The 12,724-nt window shown below is 42.8% G+C and overlaps 1 protein-coding gene across 2 annotated transcripts in view; it reads right to left on the reverse strand.

Moving 5' to 3' along the window:
• LOC119160937 (DNA mismatch repair protein Msh6) overlaps positions 1–12,724 on the reverse strand; it is a 619,403-nt gene that overhangs the window by 106,843 nt on the left and 499,836 nt on the right. For both annotated transcript variants that reach the window (XM_075880344.1, XM_037413220.2), the window contains one exon: positions 9,396–9,483. In XM_075880344.1, coding sequence (XP_075736459.1) covers positions 9,396–9,483 — 88 coding nt within the window. The remainder of the gene's footprint in view (positions 1–9,395; positions 9,484–12,724) is intronic.

The raw sequence follows: 12,724 nt of genomic DNA on the forward strand, positions 1-12,724 counted from the left end.
CTTTTTTCAATTCTTTTTTGCCTCGCACATCAAAGGAGTGGAACAGACTTCCCGGTGACATTGTTGCTATTACTGATAACAATTTGTTCCGTGATGCTTTAGCTAACATTGTGTAATAAGTTCTTTTTTTTGTGTTTTGTTGCAACAGCTAACATTGTATATTTAGGCTTGTTGTTGTATTACCTAACATGTATTATTATACAGCATATTAACAAACATTGTGCTCTTCCAAATTTATTTGTACGATTTAACCGTATTCACTGCTTTTTTTGTTAAATTCAATATTTTATTGTAAATAACCCACCCCCCTCTGTAATGCCATTTGGCCCTGAGGGTAAAATAAATAATAAATAATAATAATAAATATATATACGACCTTCGAATAACGCGTTCGAGCATCGTTATTCGAAGGTCGTAGGTTCGATTCCTGCTCACGGCTGGTTATTTTTTCACCCACTTTTCTTTCTTCTTATTTACATTCCATTGGTTCTAATACCTTCCCCTGCACATTCCTTGGCATTACTGTTTATAGATCTCATATATATATATATACCGAAGGCTAGAGGCTCAAAATTAAGCTTTATGATTTTTAAAAATTAGGTGCTCAAAGGCACGTGAAAACCACTAGTGCAATCAAGTGGCCAGGGGGACAGAAATTTAGATGATAATTATCATTGTCAGCAGCCTTATTAACTAAAATTTAATAATAACTTTTTACTGGCTGCAGTATGTTAGCATGTCCATAATGAAAAAATGTAGGCACTGGTGTTTGTACACAGTTTTAGTTGAAATATTTTTCTGGCATGCCTGTGCTTCGAGATATCCAGCTACAAAGTTTGTCTTTCACATGATTATGCATTCAAAAGGATGAGGGTCAGCGCAAAGCTCCTCCCCAAAGTGATGCATCTATTGTGTGCGCTGTTTAGTGTGTGAAGAGGGTGGAAGCGTAGGCATAGGTATTAACAATAAGCCAGCCTTGCCCTTTCGGCCGTTGAAACCAAAATGTGACAGTGCACTGCGCCATAAGCCTTACGCATTATTCTGATGAACACGATAACAGAAGACCATTTTACGCAATGTTTTTCTGTGACATTACCCGGAGACACCTTGTGAACACGTTATTTTGACCGTCCTGTAGGGTGCCTCTGGTAGCACAGCGTTTCTGCATTGAAGGTCCACCAAGAAAATCCACGTGGAGTCTTTTTGAGCTAATATGGCTGCTTTTGGCGTGAGGTATTCTACCAAAGAAAAAGCAGACGTGGTGCTTGCAATGGCTGAAATGAGTGGCAACGCTTTATTAGCAATGGAGCTTTATGCGTTTGGCCACCCATGCCGTCCCCTTTCAAGAAGGCCTACTTTCATAAACCTATTTCGATGCTTTTGCACAACACACTCTGTCCACCTTCCATGGCGGACCACGAAAGCAATCGCCGATGAAGACTTTGAAATCGAAGTTGTCGTGTGCGTAATCTCGATGCCAGAGTTCAGCCTCCGACAGATTGCCGATCAGTGCGGTTCTAGCGTCGGAACAGTCACAAATGCTCTAAGAAAGCACAAGTTCCATCCAAAGCACGATGCCCCCACCAGTCTTATGATGGATGCTTCTGGTGTGGCAGTTGGAGCTCTTCAGCTGTTCATTACAACCCCTTAAAAACCTCTCGTGTTGTTCTCAAAAATGTTGTCCGGACACGAGACAGGCTACAGTGTTTTTGGCTACGAACTTCTTGCATGTTACCTCACCGCGAAGAACTTTCGCTATTTTCTCGAAGGAAGTCATTTCACCTCATTCATCGACCATAAGCCTGACGTGTGCAGTGAACTCTACAGAAACTAACTACTCATCAAGAAAATCTAGGCAGTAAGCTTAATTTGCTGACTTTTAAATGCAGGTTGAGCACATCAAGGGTGCGATAAATATTCTGGCCAATGCACTGAGTCGAGTCGAAGGAATAAAACATGCACCGGTGATAGACGTACAGCTTGCATCAGCACAGTTGCAGGATGAAGAACTTCAGAGCATACGCACATAGACGAGTTTGCAGTTAAAAAATCTCCCACTACCAGGCACTACCCTAATGCTAGCGTGTGGCATGTCGACCGGCTCGCCAAGGCCTTTTGTACCGCTTGCACTAAGTTGAAGACTATTCGAACATTTTCATTCTTTTTCCCAATCTGGCATTAAAGCAATGCAGAAACTCGTCAGTGAACGCTATGTGTGGCTTGGAATGAACAATGATATGCGAAATTGGGCTCCGGCATGTCTGCCTTGTCAACGATGCAACATACAATGACATACCAGAAGTCATTTTAAAAAATTTTTACTTCCTGATGACTGTTTCTTCAAGGTGCAGATAGACATCGTCAGACCTCTTCCTTTTAAATTAAAGGATATCATTACCTTCTCACAATCATCAACAGGTAGAGATAACCAGCACAAATCAGCGATATTGTAGCCAAAACCATAGCCAACGCTTTTGTTAACAACATCACGATTTGGAGTTCCAGAAGAAGTGGTTACTGACTGAGACAATTTCAATTTTCATTTTTCCATAACTTCTCACGGCTTTTGGGAATGCACCATCAACGCATAATTGCATATCATCCTCAAGCACCTCAAGCAAATGGCCTGGTGGAGCGCTTTTACTGGCAACTGCTTCAGCGTTGATGGCTCATGGCGACACTGACCACTGAGTTCATGCTTTGCTTCTGGTACTTCTTGGTATACAAGGTACATTTAAAGAAGATCTTCAATCTGCTGCAGGGCAGTTAGTCTATGGCACTGCACTACGGCTGCCTGTTACGTTCATCTGCCAACAGTTTGCTCAGGAATACAAGGTTGATACCCCATCTTATCTGAAACGCTTGTAATATGTTTTCAACGCAAGTCATCCAGTGGCGTCACGGCATAAGTCGACACACAAGCTGTTCCTCTTCAAAGATTTATAAATCTCCACTGATTTTTTTTTTTTTTTGAACACACACAACTTGCGAATTTCTGCAACAGGGATGGAACAGCAGTGAGTCTGTTCGAGCAGCTTCGGGAGCAAGAATTATGCTGTTTTGGAGCAGCTTTGGAGCAGTAAAAAGGGAGTTTTGGAGAAGCTCTGGAGCAACAGGTGTGTTTTGGAGCATAAAAATTTAGTTTTGAAACATATTTCTAGGGTCTCACTAACTGTTAGTTAAAATTTTTGCTTTCTCATAAATACAAAACATTTCAGTGGTTTTTATTAAGCATGCGATGCTCATCAAGCGGCCAGACTAGTTCAAAATTCATATACATTAAACCTTAAAACATCAAAGGTGAGAGAGCAGCAACTCAAAGAAAAAACATAAGCAGTGTCTGAACAGCTATTAAACTTCATTCGAATAAAAAAAAAATTATTTTAAAATGTTGCGGCTTGCCCAACACCCTGGACAAACCAGCTTTGCGTCGTCCGGTAAGCTGAAGACGCCGCCCGGGTCCAAGGACTTCGAGCGGTCACCCGAGGCACTGCCATCATAATCGACGGAAAGTGGAAAGAGACAAGGGTTAATCCCCTCCTCCCCCCCCCCTTGCCCGATGAACTGCCGGACTTTAAATAAAGCTTATTCATTCATTCATTCAAAATGTTGTAATGTTCAAAATGTGATTAAAACACTGCATCCAACATGAACAGCAACTCAACACTAGAGATGAGCTGCTGTATAATAAAGGTCATGTTCATAGTAAACCCGTGAGACTCTATAAAAAATAATGTAGAAAACCTGATTTCCAGTCATCAAAACCCCGAGGAAATTCAAATGCGCTTGATGCCATTGCTAGGGAATTATGTGAGAAATATTTTATTACGATAGGAATTATATGGACACTGGACGAGTTTCGCGTAAACTATAATATGATACCATTTCTCACGTATCGTACGTTCGACCCGTGCGTAAAGTTGCGCAAGCTGGGGTGATGCTCAAGCAGAGATTAAACAAGGCGGCCGATGACTCAGACGGCGCACGCGTTAGCATCCCACTGCGAACTGCCATTGAATGCTCAAGCAGAAGGAGACACGCCGTCCGTCTTGAACGAACATGAAAAGATGCGGGGAAAGGGGGGTCGTTCGAGTAGCAGCCGTGAACTTTGATTCTAATCAAGGGCTTGGCTGCGATAGCTGACACGTGAGATATCGGCAAGCATCAGCGCACAGCTCGTGAACCGTTGTGAAACGTGGTGCGCTCTCAGCGGGAAGAGATCGTGCGATAAGAGCATTTCTCGCGGGAGCCGACGTATTTATCCTGTTACATCAGCGTTTTGAAGTTGTGAGTGGCGGGATGTTGAATCCAAAAAAGTTAGCTGTCAGTCTTCGTATTGTCACGGGGTCGTAAAGTCGACGAACACAGCAGTCGCTGTTTTGGGCTAACCTGTGCTCGAAAAACGAACCGTCACTTTACAAACAATACACGCTGTAGATTGATAGCAGTGAACATAGAATGTCAACCATTGATAATCTGCCACACAGCAAAGTGTGGCGACATTTATACATGTGCTATCAAGGATTCCAGCGTTATCGCTAGCGCTGCTTAAGTTGCAGAAAAAACTGTAATGTACGCTTTGTGGGCGTAATCTCATCAAAATGTTCTAAGATTATCTAGGTAGTCCCCAGTCACACGGGCTCAATTCGCGCTAGGCAGCATTACACGCATGATGGAGCGGTAATCAAAATAGAAAGAAAGGAGCGTGCAACATCACCACTACAACGCTACACATTGCAGCTATCACAATCATTGCTATGCCAGTCACACAGGTTTTTACAATTTGCTTTAGTTTATTCTAAAAAACTCGCTGCACCGTTGCCGAGCAAACGCTGTGCACAGCAGGGGCTCGGCAATGATGCAGCGAGCTTTTTGCAACAGCAGTGCCGTCTTTATAGCTTTCCTAAACATACATAAAAACATACATCAAAACATACATAAGAGTCACATAATGAGGTATGCCCACAAATGCCAACTTAACAAGAACCATGAATTGTGTATATGTGGCGTAAGATTCATGTGTGATCTGATATGCAGGCAGAATTTTATATAGACGTGATTGTGTCTTTTGTGCAGCCCACACGTATTGCTCGATCAATAATAAAAGTCTCGACTAAATTTGGCGTTACATGCTCAAATTACCATTTAGGCGCGGCTAGGTGCAGCAGGCCAGATTGGCACATCATGGCACAATTGGCGCAGCACTTCCACCCCTGTGCAGCCATCGTACACTGGACTGCATTTGGTGATCGAGGGACAAGACAAGCATTTCACAATTCGTCTGGGTGTCAGAGAAGAAAAAGTTCCAATCGACAGGCTCAAGCACGCTTATGTACAGACCTCAGCAATTGATACCATATTTGCTGTTTCTACACTTCCCCTTCAACCTTCACTACGCCACAACACTGAAAAATCATGTGCACTGGACTGATCAATACTCGGTCTATATGGCCAGGGGGCCCTGTCAAGTGCTGATGTGCTGGGGCAGCGACGACGAGGTCAGCGGTGGTGCGAACAGTACTGGCGCTTGGACCCTGAGATAAACCAGTTGGTTTTCGTGTTCCAATGTAGCAGCATTATTCTTCCTATGCCTCTCCATTACAAACTATTGGCCACACATCGTGGTGTCGACAAATTCAGTGGAGCAGTTAACTTTTATAGCACAAAAAGCTATCGTTTCCTTAAATACAGCTTAATTGGCCAGCAAATGTATTAGTCCATGAGAATCAGTCGAGGATTAGTGCCAAGTACATTTGAACTGTTAGTATGTTTAGAATAGATATGAATTAATGAGGTTCAATACAATACGTTTTTGCTTTAAAAGTACTAAGGATTAAAACATAAGTATAATGACAATTTCCAAACTGTGTCTCATAGAGCCTTCAAGGACTGCACAAGTGGTTCTTCCTACACTAACCAGTACAGTGTACCATAATAACTTTTTGAGTCATTTTTGTATACTATTGCCCTGAACTAGACCAATTGCGCGAAAATTCATGGGTAAATGATTCTGACTTGTGGGATTGCAGTAACTCCTTCGATGGTAGGCATTAGGAAGGAATGAAAACAAGGCGGTGTCCACCAACGAACGTGCCAGTACGACGCTTTGCCGACAACCTTATTGCAATAAGTTTTTTCAGCTATGTGCTTAGGCACACATGTAGCGTAGCGCTACATTAGTCATATTGCATGCTTTTAGCGGCTGATCACTCCAACCTCGTTGTGCGGGACTACAGTGAAGCGCACACTGCTTTGTAGAAGCAAAATAGCAGCTCATCGTAGCGGTGTTGAACATCTTGGGTCATCCACCTAGAAACCTCGCAGCATTGATGCTATCACGCACGTGTACAGTAAAGCAATTGTAGCACTGTTGTACCCATACTAGACACTTTTATTAAGAGACAACCAAAATGTGCCTCCATCCACTTTCAAGCACACTGAAGCACTGAGGATTGCGCATCGCTTACGGAAACCTAACATTGCAGTATGGCTACAGCATTGTCACTGATATTGATTTAGATTACGGCGGTTGTATCATTAGTAAATCCCCAGGGCAAGTCTACAAGATGGCAAACATCACGTAATATCTGCTCACGATGCACACTGTCAACATTACTTTTAGTTCCAAAACCACTTGGTGGCACGGCCATGGCACAAATTAGACAAAAGAAAAAAAGAAAAGAAATAAAGACCTTTTTAGAGCAGTATAGTGCAGTCACTCCCAGTTGGCACAGGTTGGCGCATGTTTCCCACCACTGCGCTATTTGCACATTCTAGAAATAAAGCCACCCTTCTGTGTTAAGGAGAAAGCCTTTATTGTCTAATACTCATGGTGACTAAGGCATTGTGCCAGGCGTGGTAACTGTGGCGTCTCCCACTCTTGCGGAAGGGATTAATGAGCCTTATGATTGCTGGAATGTGTGCGATGGCATCAGCACGGTGCCCAAAGCACGAGAATAAAAATGCATGCGGAATGGAGGCGCATTAGCCTCATGTCTTGGAGTAAAAATTAGAGAAGAAAACATGCACACATTCCATTTGTGTACCATTCCACTCGGAGTATAAAAAAACAGACATAGCATAGTCAGTCAAATGGCCACAGGATTTTGCCAAACACATTTTAGAATTTACAAAGTGTCCTTAAATTTTCCTTTCTCGTATTGTATAAATGCCTAGTGCCCATAAAAATATCAGTGAGACTATTTTCATGACTCCAACACATCCTCCTTTTATAGACATTTTTAATGTAGGCACCACCATATTGCCTAGCGGGCGGCGCTGTCCCTGGTCTGGCAACCAACTGGCATGTCCGAAGCTCCACGTTTCTACGGAAGGTATTCGTATGATTGCAGTTGGCATCACTTTTTTTCGATCTGGTGCACTCAATTTCCTCTCAAGTTACGCAGTGTAGCTAGGAAATGAGTCTGTGAGACGCCCTGAAAGGTTTCGATCTATTTGGGGTCAAATATGATAATATGCCACGGCACGAACGTGTCGCAAGTGGTCGATGTCATGTGTTTTCAGCACTCTTTCTGTTGAAAAACGTAAGAATATTTCGACCTGTTCGAGCAGGTCAAGCAAGTGTTGGCACCCCTTGAAGATACAATAAATTCTTTTTCTGGACCGTAATATTTACGTTTCTTTTTTCACTATCAGTTTGCTTATGCTGTCGCGGCGACTATAACCTGTACACGTAGTTGTGCAGGATCAAGCAATTGCAATTTCTTAGAAATGACGGCATTTGTTTTTTGATCACAAATTGTTGTCTATCTCATGCTTGACCTATAATGAACTCTTATTACTCACTGGTTTATTGCCCGCCGGTATGGAAAAAATTAGAAGTGATGGTGCTGGCACACAAAAAGAGATGCTGAAGTTTACAACAGCACGCTTCTTTTTCTTTTTATAGTCGTGGTGTTTAAATGGATTGCGGTGGCGATGAAGTGAAAAAAGTTTTTTCCGCCAATGAGGCACCAAGCGCACCTGGGCTTGAGCCTATGATCGGCATAAGAGCTATTTTTCGTTTCGTTTTTAACGTAATTTTGTCTACCAGTTGTATGGCTTTCGGAAAATCTTGGCTGTTGTTCGCGAAGCCAAGCAGTAAAACTGGCATATAGGGACAACAGACAACCGTGACAACACGGTTTAATTTTGCTTGGCTTTTAGATGATGGGAACTGTCTATATGTTGTAAACACATTTGCGCGACTTGTCAGACACGGTTCTTGATTACTCAAGAAATTGTCTCCCTGAGGTAGTTATTACAAACACGAAGTGAGAAAACCCCTCCTCCCTCCCCCCCCTTCACTATTTGGCTCTTATATTGCACATCGTGCACGATACATGTCGCCATTTTACATAAGTTGTAGAATCGCGAAAAGGATGCGGCCACGTCATTTTCATGTAAAATTCAGTGAATGTTCGGGTTGCACAAAGCCGGTACGCAGCACAAGTTAAATGAGTCATGCCCTTTACCCCGTCAAAGGGTTAGGGGTTTCTCATTCGTGTTAATACAGCCACACCAACTACATTGATCATGTAAAACTGAGCTACGAGACTAATTGTTTTGGCCAAACCCATCATACTGAAATGTAACAATAAAACAAAGCGAAAACAGCACAGGTGGCTGCATGAGGGGTACTTAGATGCTTTGTAATAGACAGGGCTGTACTTGACCGCTTATGTTTGGTCGTCCATTTAGCTATATCCAATTGTCATTTGGCCAAATAAAACACTGGGCATTTTGGGTATATTGTGGTATTTGCCAATATAGAACTTGTCATGTAACACAAATGATGTACCATGAAGCAACCACAAACGCTGCGCATTAGGTGATGCGTGCTGCATACATTTCAGATGGCAGTTTGCTTTTTTTTTTCTGTATTTCTTAGAACAACCAAACATGGAACAGTAGCTTCCCAGTGACCTTTCATTGCATGACATCACCATAAAAGATAAGAAAACTCGCAGTTCAACCTAAAACATGCTAAACTGTTCAACAATGCAACTCATCCAAGCACCAGCCAGTACACTCTGCACAGTCAGCACCCTTAAGGAAGGAGGAAAGCACTGGTTACTAGTCTGGTTCTCCTTACGTTTATACTGCTCCACTACATCCTTGAAGTGTTCAGGCCACAACATGGGAGTAGTCAATGCCGGGCACTACATTTTTGCTAACAACAAGTGGAAAAAATACCTTACTTATTGATTCTCTGAGTTAATAGTACAAATTTTAACTCGCACGCATGCCTGCCTAAATCAATCCAGGCCTTGATGTCAATGTTTTTAGATATATAAAAAATGCCCACGCAACCTAAAAGCATATCCAGAAGAAGCCCTAGACAAAATGACTGTTTTTCATGCAAGCTTAGCAGGGAATATTGAAGCCACTCTCACCAGAAGTGATTCGGTCACTAGCTCCCAACCGAGTGAAGATGCGGTCTACGAGGGTCAATTCACAGGCATCTGCTGGCACACGAGCTCCCTGCAATAACAATGTGTAAAAGCTGCTGCCTCAACTGATGAATTAAGTAGCACCACTGAGCATATTTTAGCGAGCATAGCTGCACTACACCTTTGGCATTTCATGAAACAAGCATGGTCATTATAATGAAGGTGCTAGGCCCAACTAAGCACTTCACCATTCACACACACACACACACATGCACACATACAAATCACGTGTGCAGGAATGAAAGAGTGCTAAGTTGCGCCTAGTTTTTCTATTATATGATGAGCCCAACAGCAAGTTTGATTGGGCTGGTCACGTGCCCTTTAGGGGGAGCCACATCTATCAGATACAGTGCGTGTCACCACCCTTTAAAGAGCAATTTTTCTGAAAAAAATTTGTTCTGTACTATGAATAGGGCACCAACAGCAGTGCCAGCAAAGGACGAGAACTGTTATTGGGGCTCGTGATTGCTCCGATTCGGTTCGCTGATCACTTGACTTGTGTTTGCTCTTTAATAAATGTGTCATGTTCTCAACGCTAAACGCATACTATCAGTTCAACTTTTTTTTTGCAGTGCCTATTGATTAAGACAATCTAAGAAAAAGAAATGTTTTTATTGTCTCACAATAAAGGATTATCAGAATTGTTCTACCCTACCTGCAAACACATCTATAACAAAAGGTGATGGCCCTTTTGTTGTCAGCTATAATATTTAAAGCAAGCATTTTAAATTCCACTAGTTTTGAATTCAATTCAGGTTTGGTGCTGTGTACCACAAATGTTAAAAATTGTATACTTAAGCTTACCAATATTTTTATTTGAGTTTCAGAATGCTGCGAATCAAGTTCATGGCAAAACCAGAGGCACACTTGCCATTTTGAAGCTGGCAGGCATGAAATCTGGCTGCCATGCAACTAAACTATGCATGCCAAACCATTACAGAAAGGCTGCAGTTCAATCCAGTTGGGATGGTAAACTTATCCATGCTATTGCCTAGCAATGATGCAACGAGCACATTGCTTTTTTTCATAGCAATAGCAGTTATATGGACACTCTCGACGGGTTTTCGCAGTCAATGCCATGTTCCATGTAAAGTCCAAGTTGATAACATCCCCAGGAATTTTATGTTCTACCCACAAGTAAAAATGTGCGAGCAGGGGAATGAAAACTGCTCAAGCAGAGAATAAATGAGCCGGCTCATCTCCGTCATTTGAAGGGCACATGCAGTAACATCTCGCCGCATGCTAAACCTGCCATCGAATGCTCACGCAGAAAGCAAATGCAGCACCCGTATTGGATGAGCATGGAAAGATCCAAGGCAGGGGAGGGGGTTGCGTGAGCAGCAGCTGTGAACTTCGATTTCATTGGTGCGGTCATATACGCTGGTGCCCACTCCATCTCGGCAAGCATCAGAGCACAGCTCGTGCACCCTTCTACACGGTGCACTCTCGAAGAGAAGAGTCAATGTGAAATGAGAATTTCTCTTTAGAGTGGCCATACTCTCTTACACCAGCACTTCAAAAAGTTATGTAATAGAGGATCCAAAAAAGTTAGCTGCCAGCCTTACTTCATATAATGTTACAATTTCTTGCTGTTGATTCATTGTTTCACCCTTGTGGTGAAACTGTTCATGTTTTTTGTTTCAGTTTTTATTGTTTGATGGTCTTCATTGTAGAACGCTTGCTGTGCTCAGCGGTTGCTTAGAAACAGTACCACGAGTTTTCTGAATACCATTGCTGTCTTCATACTTTGACTAACAGTTTCACTCTTAAAAAGTAGCCAGGCAATAAGGTCTGCACACTAATGCCACCTTAGCAAGATTCATGCATTGTGTTCATGTGGTGCGAGATTCGCGCATGGTAATAAGTTAACGCATGGTGGTACCGTTTTCTAACCAAAATATGACATCGCCAAACTAAACGGGATATAGATGCAGCTGTGTCCTTTGTGTACTGTCACGATTAATAGCCGGCAGCACAACAGAGAACAAAGCGAACAACATGAGGTGCAGCTTCTGGCAGTCCAAGAAAGACGACGTTGGGACGACTGCTCTTGTGTTCTTGTGTGTCAATAAAGCCTTGCTGTTTTCGTCACAAGAAAGTCTTGTGTCTCGTTATTTCTACGTTGCAACACTGGTGGAGAAGCAGCCTCCTAAAGGAAACCCAAAGAGGAGCGTACATACTACATGCAGCACTGAGAAGTTATCCGTGAAGACTCGCTCACTTTGAAGCTGAGGGTGGTATTTGATGCCTCATCGCGTGCAAGAGGCCAGAAATCGCTGAATGATTGCTTACTAACTGGTCCGAACTTGAATCCTCAGCTACTACAAGATCTCATGCGATTTCGCTGGTACAAGGTCCCAATGACTGCAGACACAGAGAAAGCGTTTCTGCAGGTTGGTGTTAGTGCACAAGACCGAGATCTCTTTAGGTTCTCGTGGTTTGCTTAGAAGCCAACGTTACCATTCAGGAAAGACAACATACAGGTCTGGCGAATGACGAGAGTATCTTTCGAATCAACGTCAAGTTCATTCATGTAAACAGCGACCATTTAGCATCACCTCAAAACACGTGTAGACAATGAGCACCAGAGAGTAGCTCAACTACTGGCCAAGTCAATACATGTAGACGATTTGTTTTTTGGGGCAGATAATTTACAAAAACCTGTAGAGCTATACACTACTACAAAAGAAAATAATGAACGATGCTGGAATGCCATTCAGAAAGTGAACAAGTTCTCAAAAGCTGCAGGACATATTCGACTCAAAGGAGCCAGCTGAACCTAAGAGTGGTGGACAAACGTCATGCAAAACCAAAGTCCTCGGAATGACATGGAACAGGGAGACCAACAGCCTTACTTACAGCTCCCAAAATATCTTCTCATTCCAGGAGAAGGCTCAAGATACAAAGCGCTTTCTTCTGCAGACAGTATCTAGAGTTCATGACCCACTGGGACTTGTTGCTTCTTTCGTGATACGAGGGAAGATCTTATTTTAGCAGCTGTGGGTTCATAAAGTCAACGGGGATGAAGAACTACCAGATGATATAGTATGGCAGTGGAAGAACTAGAGGAATGATTTGGTTCACCTTCCCAAAGTCGATTCCCCCCCCCCCCCCCCCCCGTGTGACGTCAGAGGTAGATGATATTCATAACGCTCAAATACGGCGCTTTGTGGACTACAGCACTAAAGCTTACGGACCGTGCGCATATGTTCGCGCTGAGATAGCTAACGGTGACATCAGCACAAGTCTCATTGCTGCGAAATCAAGCATTG

This window comes from Rhipicephalus microplus, chromosome X, assembly GCF_043290135.1.
Source record: "Rhipicephalus microplus isolate Deutch F79 chromosome X, USDA_Rmic, whole genome shotgun sequence".
NCBI lineage: Eukaryota > Metazoa > Arthropoda > Arachnida > Ixodida > Ixodidae > Rhipicephalus > Rhipicephalus microplus.